Raw genomic sequence first — 18,890 nt, 5'->3', positions numbered from 1 at the left:
CATTAAAATTTCGTTCTCTCTCTTTCGCTGTCTCTCCACAGTAACCGGTTTCCCGTACCCAGCCACAGGTGCAGCGGTGGCGTATAGAGGGGCACATTTGAGAGGGCGAGGCCGGGCCGTGTACAACACCTTCCGCACGGCGCCCCCTCCCCCACCCATCCCAGCATACGGCGCGTGAGTGAACAAACTCCCACATCCGCCTAAAACTCCTCCCTCCAGCTGCTGTAGAGGCAAACATTGTTACTGGAGCAGAAAATTGTGCTGTGATCTGGAGGTGGCCGCTTCGCTTCAGTTTAATGTGTCATTTTTGTTATTTGTGGTGTGGTGGAGCTCTTCACCGACTTTTACCTCACCAACACGCACACACACATTTCATTCAGTCAAGGACTCCAGACTGCACATCTAACGCATTTTAACTTCATGAAAAAGATCATTCCGAAAAGTAAACCTTCAGCCTCTCAAACCCAACCAAGATTTGATTGTATAAATTCCAGAAGTTGGACATTTTTATTTTTGGTCATTGGTAATATTCTAATGATTTGAGGTACTGGAGCCACAGTCTGTTAAAAAACAGAATAAAGAGTGCTTAATCTTCACTGGGAAACTCAAACTTATTTTTCTGTTATAATATCTGTATGCAGCACCTCATGTTAACAAGTTCAGACGTTTCTGTGGTATTATGCACTTTTTCAAACAGAAACCACCTTCATTGTAAATTTAAAGGGTTTGTTTTATTCCGGTCTTCTTCATGCTAAATCTTCAGTTTGAGAGAATCTGCTTTAAACAGATTCAGTTCCTCAGCGAGTGAAATCCTTCCCTGCTTCTTTTCATGTTTTGGAGGGAATTTATGGGATAAGGACGGGATTGGACGCCAGCCAGCGAATTCGCTTATCATTTTCACAAAGCCTAGAACTTTCTTCACTTACTCCACATCGCTGTCAATCCCATAATCCCCTGCGTGGGTTTGTAGCTGAGCTCTGTTGAAATGAATAGGAAAGCATCGTTAAGTGTGTTTAAAACATCCTGTAGTGATGGTTGCCAGTTTGCTAATGTACACTCACTCTGCCTACTCCCTCTCTTCTCTCTGCCCCCTCCAGGGTGGTCTACCAGGATGGCTTCTACGGAGCGGAGATCTATGTAAGTAGGAGTAGGGTTTCCTGTTTCACTTTTTTCCTGCTGAGACAGAAATACAGGATACCAAAACTAGTCCCAAAAAGCCTTCTTAGCCCACCCCAGAGCAGAACGTGATCTCCCCCCGTCGCTCTTCTCCCGGTGCCCCAACTGTGCCAAGCTTGGCGTCGTCCAGCAGCCCCGCCTCCCCCCTACCGAATTTAAAACCCCCTCAGCTGCAGCGCCACCACCCCCCCGTAGTGGTGAGCTCAGAGTTTGGCACGGGCTTCGCCTTCTCACTGTCCTCTGTCTGCTCAGGTCGCATCGGGAAACACACCCACTCAAAGCGCACACACACACACACACAGACCTACTTATGCACTCGCACACAAAAAAACGCGCAAACACATTTATATTTATATGAAACCAACATGCGGCACGTTGTAATACGGAAGACAACATGGATGCCGGAACAGTTGGCATGGCCTGGTGCATGTTGTGTGAAAAGCATGACATTTTTGAGAAATGTTCAAAGACAAGTTGTGAAGGTACGAAAGCGTTATGAGATTATAAAATGGAAACTTCTCAATTTTTCCATGGACTGACTGCATCGCCCCAGGCTGGGCACTATTTTCAGACTTGTCCACTAGTGTGAGGTCATCCTCAAATTTTAAATACATAGAGGAATACATGAAATAAGAAAGAACCACTTGGAAGTTATCTGAATCTTGAGGAAGAGAAATACTCCAATTCATATGTTAACAGGCACATGTGAATGAGATGAGAGCTGATGAGAAAAGGTGAGAGAATCCAATGTAGAGGCAGAGCAGGACCTACTGTAGGCCTGACCTACTGTAAACACGCAGCTGCTGCTCGCTGGAATTTAGGTCATTAAAACATTCATGCTGCTCCAAATTCGTGCCACGCGCTCAGCACAAAGAGCTTAGGCCACTTACGGCTGCTGTTCAGGGCCAGCCCCACCTGAACTCCCTGCCTCCCAGAGAGCCGCCTGGGGTGGAGGAGGTGTTTGTGCGCCTCCTTCTAGTCGTTCACCCGGAAAAGCCAGAGCTGATGGAAAGAAAGCGGGATTAAAGAAGTCTGAGGTCCTCCTCACAACACAGGCAATTATTGGAGGCCAGATAACACATAAACAAGCTTGCACATGAACACATCAACGTTTTTATTTTTTCAATTCTCCTAATCTGTTTGCACTGCGGACTTTTGCATATGGAAATATAATGGGTGCAGCGTGTGGGGCAAGCAATCTTGTTTTATTTAATGCAAAAAAAAACAAACCCAAACCAATAAGCAGAAATATAGCGATGACGCTCACGTGGCACGGCACGCAGGGATGGCGAGACAATGCACAGGTGCTTGTAGATCAGCGAGGTTGGCTCTCCAAATCTCATTTCAGGAAGGCGTTTTAGTTCACCTCTGACAACCTTTCCTGTAAATCACATTGTGTGCCACACTAGATTCCTTTCCAAGTCACATTCTGTGAGCTCCAAAAAGGCTCCAAAAATCTATATTCACCTTCCCACAGTGCAATAAAGTTGTACAGGGCTGGTACGTCAGCCTCCTTCATCTATTGTGCTCATCTAAGTGTCCATGTTCATTTGACTGAGCCATTTAATTGGGCCATTGGATCACATTCATTGCTCCAATATACAAGTACGGGATACTTTTTAGTACTGCTGACGTGTTTTGTCACAGACCAAAACTGTAGACAAACTACTTAGCTGGCAACTGATTAATATAATACACAGAGTTCACAGCTCTGTACATGCAGTATGCCTGTTATTCAAAAACTGGCCTCTCCTTTAAAATGACATCACCTGGGTGTAAAAGTCCAGCCTGAATCATTAGATTTGCTTTTTTGTGTCACATAAGCATACTGAATTCCTGGTCATGTTATCCTACAGTCTTTTATTCCTTTTCTCAGTCAGAGGTCTGGAGTGTGTCTCATCAGCATCTGACCAAACCTCGGCTCATCACTCATACAGTCACACCACCAATCTCGGCCACACTGACCACAGACCACCACTGTGTGTGTGTGTGTGTGTGTGTGTGTGTGTGTGTGTGTGTGTGTGTGTGTGTGCGCGCGCACTACAGGAAAAATACTAAAGTGTAGGTTTTCTGTGGATGCAGCACAGGAGCCACCATTGTTCACAGACCCCCTCCGCCGCTATCATCGCCTTGTCTGACAGCTCTAAATCAAATGAACCGGGTCCAGTCCCATCCGTCTTGTGGGCTGCAGCCCATGGGGGGGTGGGGCTGGGTGTGTTGGGGGGGCGTGAGTAACAGCCGCGCTTCATTTTAACAAATTACAGTTCAAATGAACACATACGCCACACGCTACCTGTGTGGGCTTTAGCGCTGATGCCGAGCATATTCATACACACGTAGACACACACTCGTTCAGCAGTCAAACATATGGTGGGATGGAAAGTGAGAAATGAGAAATGCGTAAAGGCACTCATTCTCTCCCTCTCTATATCACACACACACACACACACAGGAAAAGTGACACCAAATAACAAATGTGGTTCACGGTTGGCGCACTGGCGGTGACCATGATGAATGATATGAGAAGAGTGTGTATGTGTGTGTGTGTGTGTGTGTGTGTGTGTGTGTGTGTGTGTGTGTGTGTGTGATATCAACACGTTCTGTAGGCTCACAAATCCTGCAGGAAGTACCCAGTCTCACCCTCTCCAGGCCATCCTGTCCCTGTGGATTAGAAGTGGCAGTGAGGGCGATTGGGGTGGGGGGGCAAGAATACAGCTTCAGCCCACAATTTTAATTTTAGATTGTTATTTATTTAAAATGCTTTTTTCTTAATGTGTAAAGTTAAGGGGTAAGAATGAAGAATAGTGTAAAGCTGATCTGATTACTTTTAGATTTCTGGCACTTACCAGATGCCCTTATCCAAAGTGACTTATAATCAGTAGTTTCAGGGACAGTCCCCCTGGAGACATTCAGGTTTAAGTGTCTTGCTAAGGGACACAATGGTAGTAAATTGGGTAGTAAGTGGGAACCTATGACTTTCTGGTTCAGAGGCGGGTGCCTTACCCACTGGGCTACTACCACTCCCTACCCACAGCCATCTCACCTTGTCTAAATCGTAAATAGCGTGCTCTTCCTCATCCGTATCGACCTTCTCGTCCTCCTCCCCAGCTCTGCGGCATGTGAAAAAAAGAACAACTTTGCTCTTCAATAATGCACGAGCACCCCTTCCTGCTTCCGCATTGGGGAGGTACTATCACTCCGCACTTCATGCTCCCTGTCTGAAATGTTGCTTCGCGTGCAATCTGCACACGCACACCAGCCTATGGAGGCTTTAGAGGCAACTTCAAAACAAAACGTGAGAGTAACCATTTCACATGGCGCCCTCTGGCCACCCGCCATGAGATTTGTGTACAGTGGTCCCCGAAAAGTGATCCTGCTCCGGGAGGGGCCGGAACTTTTTTTTAGCTGAGAAATGAGCGATACTCACTTGAGTGGCAGAAGTGAGATAAATTCGGTATAATGTTCCTGCTGGTAAGCTGGAATTAAAAGCCTGTGTTCAGGTTACAGTGGGGTTTTCCGCTGGACGTGGCACAAGACCTTACCTCTCTGTTTTTGTTATGTTTTTGTCCCCCACACAGGGGGGCTATGCTGCATACAGATATGCCCAGCCCACCACTGCTGCAGCCTACAGTGACAGGTGAGTGACCACCCGTTTGGCCACAGGTCACGTCTCATCGCTGTAACGAACACAAACCACGTCCACGGCGATGAGTTCAGTGTTTTTCAGGTTTTTCCTTCGTTTGTTGCTTGTTGGATACGAGTGCCTGCTTTATGAATAAATGTGATGCCTCAGCTCTGCCTGCTTGTTGAGGTTCAGGCACTGGGGGGGTGGGGGGTGCATGAAGGGGGGGGGGGGTCTAATCTATTCAGGATTGAGCGTGTCACTCCTGATAATGGACACCCTGCTGGAGATCATATCGATAATGTAAGATTTATCAGAGTGCTTGCCGACGCTCAAATTATGAGCCGGTGCCCAGTCTCAGATAGTGCCGAAAAAGGAGGGGGGAAATTGGACAGGAGTATTTTTAAACCTCTGATGATTTAATTCACTTTTTTTTTGGCCTCTTCCCCTTTCAAGTGTCTGTATTGCAGATTTTTGGTCAGTCTCTCTTTTCTTCACATTTCAATCAGTATCATGACAAACGGTGTGCATTTTGTACCTGTTATTTCTGATATGCAACACGACTAAATAACTAAACTCACATGCAAACTCCACATGAATTCGGGTTATGCAACTAACCAAGCAAAGGGAGTAACAAGTCACCGGTGAGACAGGTTTATATAAATCAGCTTGTGTCCATTAGCGCCCCCTTGTGGCAAAGGCCTGCAAATGACATGACAGTTACTCAGCCTGTGACAGAGAGTACAAGTGAGATTGACATTGTGATACAGCACAGCACACAGTGCACACAACTCTGCCTTTGGTGAGCTGTGGGCAGCCATGACAGGCGCCTGGTGAGCAGTGTGTGGGGACGGTGCTTTGCTCAGTGGCACCTTGGCGGTTCGGGATTCAAACTGGCAAACTTCTGTTTAAGGGTCTAATCTAATTTTGCAGACCGGTAAAATGTCCCCTCATTTAGATATAAAATATAAATAAACCCCAAACCCCTAAACTCAGTGGCAGCTTGGTGGTTTGGTATTCGAACCCGCACCCTTCTGATGACTGGTCCTCTTTCTTACCCAATAGGCCACCACTGCAGTAAGCAAAAGATATAAATATATAAATACCCTGTGGACCCTGGCCTGCAGAAGCACTTCTTTGAGTGGAAACACACAGCGTATTTTTTGCCGTGCTGTAACTGAGGATTCAATCAGCTTCTCCAAGATTCCACTACACAGACCCAGGCCTCCTAAGGGGGTCAGGGTTTGGATTTCGGAACCCCCATACCTGGACATGGTAGTGTTTAAAAGAAAAAGAGTCGCTGTTCTTCTCCTTCTGTAAAAATAACCTTTTTTTTTTCCTTTCGTCCCTCTCTCACACTTTTTAAAATTCCTGCTTGATTTGGTGCCCTCAGTCCTTGGCTGGGAGTGTCTTATCTGTTCCTTGCAGACCCTCATTTGCAAGCGAGCATTGGAGGAAGAGGGGAGGGCGAGGGGGGAGGAAGAAATAATGTAAATAGGGGAATAAGTGAAGTCGAGTAAATAAAAAAATAAGCGAGAGGCCGACACATCTTGTCCTGCCTCTGAAGGAAATTGGATGGATTAGTTCCAGCCCAGCAACAATGAAAAGACCAGGGTGTGAGTCCGCGGCGGCACTGCACGAGTAAACAAGGGCGGTGAGAGAAAACAAGCGAGTACACACCACATGGCCATGCCTTCAGGCCTTCCTTCCTCTCTCCATCTTCCCTGAATGCTCCTCTCTAATTCCTGCCTTCATCTCCACTGGGAGCCGCAAGCTAATCATGGGGACAGTAACCACGATAATCAACAGAACAATGAAGAATTCACTGGATTTTCGATTATTTGAATTTTTTTTTGTGTAATAAAATAAAATGTCAGACAAGATGTTAACATTCCCCCTGTCCTCTCCCCACAGCTACGGGAGAGTCTATGCAACGGCAGACCCTTACCACCACACAATCGGTCCAGCCGCTACCTACAGTGTGGGGACCATGGTGAGTCCCGGCCTCATCTCTCCAGCCCCCACACCGCACCACACTTCCACAGGGCAGAAGCTTAGCTCCCTCTTCCACCCGACTAACTCCTCCACACTCCAGACCACCAGCAGTGATCTGATGTTCGGCCTTGAGCTCATTAGCACCGCCTAGTGGAATCAGACCGGGACTGCAGATGTCGAACGGAGCACCGCGTTTAGAACCATTCCTCATCTTCGCTCAGACTCAGAAACGAATGTGTGTTTTATTTGTCAATTGATTTGGAAGAAAAAGAGAAGCGGAATGTTTCTTTCCTGGTTACAACCTGAAATGAATGAAGTCAGTCGGTTAATGTTTGTTTTTAGCTAGCTTTTGCAGCTTTTACATCAAAGATGAAAAGTCTAAATCAGTGGAGATCACCCCCACAGACTCTCTGTTTCTCTTTTTTTTTTCTTTTTCTCATCAAGGGCGTGGGATTAACAACTACTAAGCGCATGCAGCAGTGTGCCGTGGGACTTGATTTAGTAGAGGAGAGCGAGAGGAAGGGAAAAAAATTGGGATGGAGTCTTTTTCTCCACTCCTGATCGAACGAACCAACAATCGCTCTCTCCATCAGTCAAATGACACAAATCTTAATTGTTCCGGCATGCATGCGACAATTTTTTTTTTCCTTCCAACACCAGAAAAAGAGAGAATACAATCCCCGGTGCAGCTGCTAGCTAAAAGCTCTCATTAATTAAGACGCTTTTTTTGGTCTACTCTAACTCTTCATTTTAACCTCATTAAAAAGCTATGCTTGTGCTTTTTTGTGCTTTTCTCTCTTCCTCCAAATTTCTTTCCCTTGCCTCTCTTTGTAGCTTTTGCTCTACTTGAACCTAAAAGATCTCTGGCGCCATATGCATGTTTGTGGTGGGAGCCAAGGTGGTTTTTTTGTTAGTTTTTTTGAGGGAGAAAAGAGTGGGGGAGAACATGGTAGTGTGTAAAACAGCCCAGACGCTTTGAGACTTCTAGTGCAGAAATACCATCAAAAAAGGTACAGAGCGAGAGGGGGAAAAAAAAACAGTTTGGTTCTCTAATTCTTTAATCATATATGATTAATGGTTCCGGAGGAGAGGGGAGCGCTTTTTTGCATTTAAAAGCCGTTCAATAATTAGTTCCTCCGAGGTTGCATAAAATTCTCTTTGTTGGTTTTGTTTTGGCTTGCTGAAGTTGCAAATGGTTTCCATGCTGATGAAACTTTAACATGAGCAAGAGGTTCCCTAAAATTCGGCAGAATTAACCTCTGATGTTTTCAGACTTCAATTAACGACCAGAAGAAAGGAGAGAGAAGAAGAGAGGAATGGTCCAACTTAACATTGTCAGTGTAGTAGAAGCTAAAAGAAAGATGGCCAGATATGCGTAAACAACACTTAATATACGCCAATAGACTCTTTGCAAGCAGGTAATAAACATTTATCCTGAATGACTAATAATCAAATGCTGAAATTGTCATGAAATATACAATTATTTTAAAGTAATTGCAAAATATAGTATTTGGTGCAATCTACTGATATTGCATTTTTTCTGAATCATCCCAATGATTCAGTTCCTTTGAACCTTTTCACTATCGAAACTGTTATAAACTGTGAAAATTTGATTTTATATAGATTAATCAAGCTAAACCCACTCACGGCACTGGCAGCCAAACTGAGGTGCAAGCAAAAGGCAGCTAAAATCTTGACACCTTAAAATTCTTCAGCATGTGCTGAGGTCGGTGCTGAAAACATGCGTGACTCACATCTCTTACTGGTGTAAATCAGCCTGTAAGCGTCTGCCACTACCAGGTTCACTTCTTAATCCACCTTGATGCTCCTCACCAACAACCAAAGCCCGCTCACACGTACACACACTCACAGAGTGTTTTAAAAGGGAAGGAAATTTTGCGTGGAAAAGAGGAAGCTGCCTCAGACCTGTCACCCTAACACTGATTGGTACTTTTTCATCTTTGATGTTGCAGGCTAGCCTATACAGAGGAGGGTACAGTCGCTTCACTCCCTACTAAAGAGAGAAAGGGAGAGAGGGAGAGAGAGAGACAGAGAAAGACATTACGCAGTCAACAGCCGCAGCAGCACATACACACAAACACACACTAACACTCACACAAACAGAACAATAAGCAGACTGACACCTCGCCCTGCGTGGAGTACTGATTCCGAGTAAACGCTTCCAGGTCACAGAGCTGACCCTTCCCATCACACCTTCTCCACATCACCATTACCCACACGATGCTCTTCATCTTTGTCTGTATTTACTTTTTTTTATGTAATCATTGCTGTTTGGTGTAATCTCACAATCCATTTGTGGATGGATTTTATTTTTTATATAAATATATTTTTGGGGGGAAGAGCCCACATGCAAGCAAGATAAGCAAAAAAAAATCTATATTTGGACTGTATAAGGTCTTTGGTCTTTACATTTCTTTTTTAAATGTGTTGTTCTGCTCATGAAGACATCTTCATTGTCATGAACATGTTCCTCACCGTCTGAGGACATGGCTGCTAGGAGACGCGTTTAAAGGAGATTCTTTCAGTACAGCTTTAAATGACCAGTGCGAGTGAATAGTGAAGACGTCTGCATGTCTCATGAAGTGTAGTGTAGCTCATGCTCCTTTACGCACAGACCACAGTTCTTCAGATGTCAGAATGCAAGAGCCGTCTTACCTCAGGAGAACCCAAAGGAAAGTCGGGCAAAAGAGTTTTGAATTGGAACCTAAAATTATAGCGTCTGGTCATCTTTCAGCTCTCATGAGTGGAATTCTGGGTAATCTCGAGACTCTGTCTGTCCTTCCACTCATCTCTCGTTTGAACACAATCACCACCGAGTAAAGGAATTCAATCGCCATGCCATTGCTGAGCCTCCGGAGAACCCAGCGAATTAATTGCAGAATTTTGTTGATGCGGAGAACCTCTTATCAGCTTCGTCAGTGGAATCATGCCTCATACACTCCATATGAAAAATTCAGCAGCCGTAGAGTCAATCCCAGAACGTCGCTGACATGCTATTTGGTGGCGATAGGGCCAACGTGCACACAGACTTTCTTCTGTTGGGTAACGATGCTGCAAAGTGACTTTACAACTCAGTGGCACTTTGCTACTAAAAAAAAAAAACAGTGAAATAATATCCTGCTGGCTTTAATAAAAGACTAATTAAAATACTAAAGCGCTAACAAAAATATTGTGTTTGGAGCCATCTACAGGTATCATGTGTTTTGCCTAGGCCAAGAATGTAAGATGTATTTTAAGCAAACAAAACTTGTCTTATATTGGAGCCAACAATGTACTTAGTGTGTAATAAAATACAGCTTCCTATTTACCTGAAACGTATGATTCTGTATCAGTTTCATACTTTTCTGATGATGAGTGTGTGAGTTGCAAAGCAAACATCAGGTTTCATGCCATCTTTATTTTACTTGAATGCAGCTTAGTTGCTGCAAAAACGAAGTCCTTCAGGTCTCATCTTTTCTGCTCTCTCTCTTGGTCAACATGTTCTTTTTGAGTTTTCCACTTCATTCCTGTCCACGTTCTGCAGCTGAGGTTCCAAATATTTGCTTAATCTCAGAACTTGTTTCAGTGTCTCTCGTTTTATGCAACAGAGGCCTCAGCATCAGTGTACTCTGGTAGAGTAGAGCAGTTTACGTCCAGGCTCTGATTGGTCAATGGGAATTCGTGATTTGGAACGTGCTGAGCATTTCGCAGGCCGCTATTTAGCCAATTGGGCCTTTTGATTTTTTCACTTTTGTTTGCATTTAAAGCAACAAGTTTATGTTATCAAGCAAGATTCAATGCATCATCCCACAACTGAAGCTTCAAACATTTACCCATAATCCAATGTTCCTCTACTACCACTACATACACTCACTTAAAAGCAAATGTCTGCTTTCTATGACTATGATAATGTATAGCCATAAATTATTGTACATGTTGTAAATGTTTTGTTGATGTTTAATGAAACATGTTAAGCGTTATTGTACAGGAAAAACCAGCTATATACAGTACAGTACTTTTTTTTAAAATAACAAACTTTCCTCATAGCAAAGTACACTGACGGGCATCAATACACAAATACATACATACTGTGAAGTCTTTGTCTGTTCACTATTTATTTGGATTCACATATATGGCATTACATTACTAACGAAAATATAGCCCATGAAATGTAACTCATTTGTAATCGTAAAAAAAAATTTAGATCAACTTGGTGGCCCTGGTAAGCAAGAGTTTGGTCACATTTCATAGTCCACCATGAACTATTTATACAGAAGCAAAAAGAAACAAGCAAAAAAGGTACAGCACTTGTAAATATATATACATGTACATAAACATATATTGCTCTGATTCTCTAAAAAATAAAAAATAATAAAAAGGTAACTGTTTTATATGTAATCACATCCTCTGTGCTTTTATCCTGTATTTGCAGTTCTGCTGAACCTGTTCTACGAATTGTATGTAATTTCCTAATAAGGTTTTTGTCTGAAAGGTGTAAGTATTTTTTGCTTTGATATATTTTATTGGTAAAGTGTATATTACCTTGCTATTCTGTTGATCAGACTGAGTTGATGTTCATAAATGTGACATATCTAAATAACCTCTGATTGTTTTGAGTGTCAGAATAAAGCAGTTATATAAACACCTTGTTTGTCCACTTAAGAAAGTGATTGTATGCTTTCTTGGGGTCACTGGAGTTTGCTGCAGTTTTCATTAGAATCAGATCTTACTGAAGATTTCAGGTCTCAGGATTTGCATATTCACGTACATCACAGTTGGCTAAAAATACAATGGTCATAAGAAATAAGAAGAACCTTTAAGACATCTAACCCTTTAACATGCATAGAATCAGCACCCATTCAGAGACTTTGTTCTGTGAATTTACAACAGTAATAAAACGTAGTTAATGAATAATTGACAGACAGTTTGAAGTTTCACTGGACTGTATAGAAATAAATGAACTATAGGAATGATAAGATTGTGTTATTTCAAGCCTATAAGAATACTTATAGCCCCGTCTAAACCCCAAACTGCATTCACCTGTCATTACATAAAGATGAACCCTGGAAGCTATAAAGCAGTTATTCTAAGTACTGTTATCTATTTTGCATCTGTTTTGCCTCTAACTGACCCAAAACGGAGGTTCTTTTGGTACCAGGGATTTATAATTAAACCCCTCAAAAATGTGGTGAAACATGAAACTGCAGATTCACACGAATAACCCTTGATCATAAAAACATCATAAAACTAGATTTCACAAGGAACAGTTTTTTTTTTGTTCTTACTTTAGTCACACACTGATCCAACCTTACCTTTGATGTACTGGCACTGGTTTATTTATTGGTGAGTCGAACCCACGATTCATGAATATGAAAGGTCGCAGTGAGTGTTTTTTGACAGACACAGCTGATGGTTACGGGAAACCCGGCAGCAGGCGGGGGGTGAACTATGCAGCCAGCAGCACAGAATCACGTTAAAAGCACATTCTCTTCTGTCTTAACTGAGGATATTTGTGTTTTGGTGCTGCTGTAGGGCGTTCTTTGTGCGGCCTTCAGTTTCTATCCTTTTCCAGTAAAATATGTATGTAAGCAATCTTCAGAAATAAATAATCAGGTATACAAACCCCAACTCTTTGTTGCGAAAGGTTATTGCTATTCGTGTTTTTATAAGAAAGAACCAGTAGATGGTGCAGCTTCATTGTGAAAAGGTCTATAGATTTACAAAATGTGTTGTTGTAGACTACTTTAAATGCATTAAAAACACAATGAATTAAAATATTGATATTTCATAACTAAATATTTATGTTGATATTATGTGAATTATTTGAAGCTGGGTTGGAGTGTCCTTTTAAAGAAATATCACATAGAATATCCTCACAAACCCAGGTCACTTCCTCCATATGTGGCAGCAGAAGAAGTCAATGTGGAGGCAGTGATGGGATTTGCATGCTGCATGCTGTTTATGTCTCCAGGGTGGATGGGAGTGGGGGTAAGGGGTGGGTGAAGCACTACAAAGCCCCATCACAATTAAAGCTCTGCTGTAACTTTCTTCTGAGGAGCAACACAGCCCTGAAGATCTCTCTGAATTAGAGAGCAACTGTCATGACAAGGGTCCCTGAGCTCCCCCTCTCTTCCCTCTCTTCCTTATCTCCATCCATCTGTCTGGTTCTCATCCTCCCAGCCTCAGTGGTGAGGGTCGGCCTCAGCAGCGCTCTCTCTCTTTCGCCAGCGTGGGCCGACTGCGTTCCTCTTTAAGTCTGTAAGAAAAACTTTAGTCTGAACAAAGACCCCCCTGTTCTCAAACACTCCATCTTTACCCAAAAATAAGCAGACTGAGACATTGTCAGCCCCCGTTCACTCTGCCCTGACTTTATGTTATACAGCTTCTCTTCACCTTTTCTTCAACTTCCCCTACTTCTTCAAGATGTTTGAGGATTGCATTTTTTATTTCAATATTATTTTAAAAAGAACTAAAGCATAAAAACACACAGAAGTTCCTCTGCACTTTCACCATTTTTTTTTGTATCAACAGCCTAACTCCTCTGGGTCCTTCTGTCTCTTCTGTTGCAGTAAATAAGAGTGCGAGAACGCTGTGCTCAGTAACGACTGACATCACTATCGTCAGAAGAGGAGGACCGGCTTTAAAAAGAACAGAGGAATAAATGGACAAAAAAACGGGAAGGGGATGACCTGTGCTGGGGCTGGGGGAGGAAAATAAAAAAGGCGAGTGGAAGAGGAAGCGAGACGTCCCAACAGCTTCAGAACAAGCCACCAGCCCGACAGGACAGAGAACGGACCCCCTACACCGGTTAGAGAGAGCGCTAAACGAACATAGAGAAGAGAGAACACAGCCCCATTATTATAATACATTTTATTTTTCTATACTTTTGTGATTTAAGACAGTTGATAAGTGGTGTGTATAAAACAATATATAAGTATGTATATGAAAAGTTGTGTTTGAGGAGGTGACCAGTTCAGACTTGATGGCATCATCTGCAGGGAAGAGAGGGATCCTTCAAACGCAAGATCTCTCTGTTACCCTCAGCGTCCAATACTTGCTTAAAAAAATTAAGAAGTGGAGTAAGCTGTCAGGGAGGTGCATTAAAGTACTGTAAAGTTTTCCTTTAATTATCAGGTCCCCCTTTCACATGATGTCAGTATTCCTACTTTAATCATTGTCCCACTCCCCTTGCATCTTCTTTTGATGGATGCCCATATGCCCTCCTTGATTTGAGGGATTTGACCAGTGACACAGTATATCTTGTGATACATCACGTCACATTGAGAAAGGTGTCACAGCAACCACGCGTCAGTGTTAGTTCATGAAATTGCGGGACGCAAAGTCACATTCAGACGTTTGCTATGTTGAGAAAACTCTAGAATTAGACCAAGAATGACTGGGAGTGTTTGAAAAGGCTCTTTGCTTCGAGCTGCACTGCTACTTCGCTTGCTTGCCTGAAGCTGCTCGGATCATGCTTGTTGAACTCTGACAACATAGACGCATTTCCATGTGAATGTGCAACATGAAGGGCTAGGGGCTGCTTTTGTTGTTACCACCCCCAGGAATAAAGAGGATCTGGCCAATCATTCTAAAAGAACCACAGACCTAGTATTCTATTCTAAATGTCTAACCCGCTGAACTGGCTTTTTTTGCAGGATAAGCTGAATCATCTAACATCCTGTGGGTGGAGTCACAAGTCAGACAGACACAGGTCCAGTACCAAATGGCATCCTCAACCCTGTGGGCACGTCATTACATTTACACTACACACAAAACTCATTGTACATACTGTTTTTCCACTACTATTCACTCATTTTCCCATTCATCTGAACTAATATATGCAGGACATTTTTAAAAATATGCAGAAAAAGTTCACATTCAGTATGTTTGCATGGTGTTAGAAATCATAGGAATAAATCCAAAATTGGATAATGCACTGTTAAATGCATTGCTTATCCATTGTGTTGGTCTACGATACTCTAATGCTAACAAGCAGAATATGGGACGTAATGCCACCTACTGCAGTGGAGTCGTACTCACAGATCAAAAAACGTATTCATCTATAGAAGGACAAAGCACAGAAATCTGACTATATGGCCTAGTTGAGCTATAACCACATGGAAACATACTGACTGGTGTGTAAAGCCCAAGGGCAGTGAGGTGTGCCATTTGGTTCAGGGTTTTGGAGTTCAGGGTGTCAGTACACTGAAGTCAGGGACCTGAGTCACATGACTTTACTTATTTTGTAAGTGTCAAATCCTGCTGATTTTAGACAACTGGGAAAGCAGAAAGAGCAGAGCTGAACAGCGCATGACAAAAATCTTCCTGGGCTCTGACATGTGATCTGTAGGTGCTCACAGACAGACATTAGACAGGTCACAGAATAATATTTCAAAAAAGTCAACATATCGACTCTTACTGCTTGGTCTTTATTGTCCAATTCAAAGAATATTTATTTGTGAAACTTGAAAAAGAACTACTGAGAAGACTTTTTTTTTTTGTGACGTGACATTAATTATCAAAAGGACGTTCCCTGTAAACGTGTGTTTTTTGACCAATTCTTGAATGTATTTAAATGTAAAAGATGTGACACTACTTGTTTCTGTATATAAACATATCTATGGGTGATTTTCAGGGGTGCATATAAGCAATTGCCTTTTCCTTTTAGCCTCAAGTGTGAACGGGGCTCCCACAGTCACATTTTCAAGAACACCTCACGTGTACAGTCATGACGATGGCACAGCGTGTGCTTATTATTACTGAATTTTCTTTTTTTTTTTTTATTCCCTGACGCCCCCAACACACTCACACCCACAGCAGCAGTTGCCATATCTGACAGCTCACGCTTTACCCGCAGCTCTCAGAGTGCAAATAAATAAATAAAAATAAAAACTGTCTGCAAGCACCACTTGAAGCACTCAAAAAAAAATAAAAAATCCAGCAGAAGCGAACTCTTTTCATTGGAATTTGATCAGACGTAAAAGCTTGCAAAGTAGAACAAGGTATTCCGGGTGTCAGATGAAAAGTTTATGCACATGCGCTCTTTTCTTTCTTTCTCCTATTTTTTTTTTCCTTTCTTGAACCAAAGTGTGAATTTAACACAGGGCTCTGCGTTCTTTGATCAGTAGACAGGAGGTTCGTGAACGGTGTTCTGATGTGACCCAGATTTTAGGGGGGTTTAAGGGAGATGTTACGGGGAGTAATGAGTTCCATTATGGCCTGCTGGGTTTGCCTCGTAATTCCAAGCGGCGTCCCAAAGATCATTGCCGACCCGGATCTACTGACAGTGCGTGTTCTTGAGGACCCACTAGGGGACGCTAACTCTGTTAAAAGCTCTATAGTCTGTGCGCAAGACTTTCTTTGTTTTTTCTACTTAGCACAACCTGTCTTAGCAATTCTTTGCTTGACCTTACATTCCAACTGCAGGACATTAGTGCAGTTTTAGCTCCATGACCCTGTGTGCACAATGCTGCCTGGTAGGGGTGTGACGGTACACAGAAATACACGTACCACTGCAGCCCTGCTGCCTAGTATCTGAGTATTATCTAGCCTGAGTATTATCTAGTATCTACATCTTATAGCCTGAATCATCAGAGCCAGACTGTCCCCCAAAAAAGTGTACATTTCAGTCACATCTGCTTAGCGAAACTCCTGAATTAGTGGAATTCTGCTCCTCCTCTGTGCTGTGGTTGGATGGTCTCAAGTCCCTGTTTCCTGGTGCGACTGTGGCATAGTTTGAGTGATAAGGTCCGGGCACGGGCACCGAGCAGTGAAGTCGCTCCGAGAGCCTTTTGGTTGGTGACTCTGCGAGAAAGCTTCCTTTTGTATTCCTGCTGTACAGTACATAACCCCCTCTTCCTCCTCCTCCTCCTCCTCTCCAAACCCCACCATCCAAATATCTGACTTCCAAGATCTTGTATTTTGTTCTATAACAGCAAAATTTATTTATAAGGATTTTTTAAACTATCTCTTTCTTCTTTTTGTAAATGTTCATGTTCTAAATAAAAAAAAGTCTTTAAAAAAATAAATGGATATATTGAAAGGTAAATTTAAAAAGACACAAAAAACAGACTCCTCTCCCTCAGCTCTGCGCCTTTGTGTTTTGATCTGTATGCCTCCCTTACCATGCTCCAATGAAGAGTTCTATTTATTATAACATCACCATTAATTATTACTAATTATTAATATCATCATTATTATCATAATTATTATCATGAATAAAAATTGTCTACTTCAAAAAGTGTGGCTTTGTTTTCTTTTATTCTCATATGTTTGGGTCAATGGGCAATAATTTAACAGTTTACATGTGTAGCCTTTTGACTAAACATACAATGTACTTTTATGGGAAGGAAAATTATGCAAATTATTATCATTTAAATGTTACATTTTGAAAGTCTTCACACAGTTTTTCATTTTAGTGGAAGTATCGTCATCTGTGTGACCGGATGGGAGACGCAGGAAACAGAAATACTGAATAATAATGACACAATTCAACAAGAGGAATAAAAATATAGTTTTTATTTTGTAAACCACATTTAATTTCATTTTAATTTATTATATATCTTGACCAGCATTTACGTATCATCTCGTTTCACCTCATCAATGTTAGTTTGAAGATACTTCGTCTGAGCTTTCGTTCGCAAAAACAACGCCTCTGTGCATAAACATAAACTGAGTGACTAATGGGAATGGGTGTTGTCTATGTTCATAAGAAAGACACGTGCCAGCCATGACTGCATGTGTGTCCGTATTTCTGTGTTTTATTCATGTGCTTCCCATCAAAGTCAGGAACTTGCTTTGTGCTTCTTGACCTGTCACATTTTTTTCCCATCAGAGAAAGAACAGAACAACATATTATAATTCATGATGCAGTGGAATTGACTTTTTTTAAATTATAAATTCTCCCCAGATGGAATTAAAGTTCAGATACACACGAAAGTGGAGTAAACAATTACTTGGCACATTTTCTGTGTTATTAAAAATCAATACATGTCAGAAAAGAATGGCTGACATGCTAGTTTTCCGCAGGAGAAACTATTGAGCGTCAGTAGCCTGGTAGGCAACACACTCACCTATGACCACAAAGACACAGGTTCAATCCCCACATACTACCATTGTGTCCCTGAGAAAGACACTTAACACTGAGTGTCTCCAGGGGGACTGTCCCTGTAACTACTGATTGTAAATAAGGGCGTCTGCTAAATGCTGTAAATATATAGTTTTTTGGGTGCTTTAATTTAAATAAGACGTGGTACTTGGCATGATGCTGGCAGACTGGCTTGATTGTATTATTTTTGCGCCATTAAGAGGCTTAAATTTTGTCTTCGTTTTGCCTTTAGGCTTTTTCTCACCCTGTATCACAAGCCTCCCTCATCCAGACAAAACGATGACACGGAGCATCGCTGACAAAATCCCAGCGCTCACGATGGAGTGGTTCGGGATGTGGGCCAAATGAACTGGGGAGGAAGCGCTTTTCGGGCCAATCCGTCTTCCGGCGACCCCACCGGGAAAGACAGAACGCACCTGTCCCCACCCTAATGTTCAATGTGCACACGGGCAATTTATCACCAGCACTCCCGTTACCTGCTGTGCTGCTCCCATCCGCATAAATTTGCCTACTGTACCACAACAAAGTCTGCCACGGTTTTACAAATGAGCCGGGTAGACAGGGGAAAACAATAAAAATAATAATAATAATCTACCGCTACCCACGATTGTTATTTGGCCCACAAGCCATCGCTGGAGTTAATTTGGGCATGAAATTTACACTGAGCAGGCAAAAAGGCTTTTATGGGGACCAAAAAAAAGAAAGAGAAAACCCCAGTGTAATTACATTAGAAATAAACAGTCACATTACGGCATGGAGCTTTTCTCGGCAGATTAAAGCTTTTAATGGAAAATGTTTGAAAGTGTTCATGTCTTCTGGGGTTTGCGTGTGTGTGCAGTAAAGTATAATTCTGCCCTCTGTAGCTTTGTTAAAATTGTGGTGCAATGCATGCAGGCACAGCCCATGGAGACTCACAAGCAGTGTACCGCACTAGAGGTCTACGGTGAAACAAGACTTTATCATTTTCTGCGGTACGTGTGCATAAACAGT

At 42.4% G+C, this 18,890-nt stretch overlaps 1 protein-coding gene across 17 annotated transcripts in view; it reads left to right on the top strand.

Moving 5' to 3' along the window:
- LOC114793594 (RNA binding protein fox-1 homolog 3-like) overlaps positions 1 to 17,033 on the top strand; it is a 306,221-nt gene extending 289,188 nt beyond the window's left edge. For 11 of the 17 annotated variants that reach the window (XM_028985580.1, XM_028985581.1, XM_028985582.1 and 8 more), the window contains 4 exons: positions 42 to 174; positions 1,098 to 1,137; positions 4,743 to 4,813; positions 6,713 to 10,600. In XM_028985580.1, the coding sequence (XP_028841413.1) occupies positions 42 to 174; positions 1,098 to 1,137; positions 4,743 to 4,813; positions 6,713 to 6,944 (476 nt within the window). In that variant the 3' untranslated portion in view covers positions 6,945 to 10,600. Of the gene's footprint in view, positions 1 to 41; positions 175 to 1,097; positions 1,138 to 4,742; positions 4,814 to 6,712; positions 10,601 to 13,362 lie in introns of those variants that run through there. The other 6 variants (XM_028985592.1, XM_028985593.1, XM_028985589.1 and 3 more) reach the window with 4 other exon arrangements.
- Positions 17,034 to 18,890: the final 1,857 nt, after the last annotated feature.

Source organism: Denticeps clupeoides, chromosome 7 (genome assembly GCF_900700375.1).
Source record: "Denticeps clupeoides chromosome 7, fDenClu1.1, whole genome shotgun sequence".
In the NCBI taxonomy this organism is placed as follows: Eukaryota; Metazoa; Chordata; class Actinopteri; order Clupeiformes; family Denticipitidae; genus Denticeps; species Denticeps clupeoides.
The sequence above is the reverse complement of the archived record's forward strand: the minus strand, read 5'-3'. Positions and strand labels throughout refer to the sequence as shown.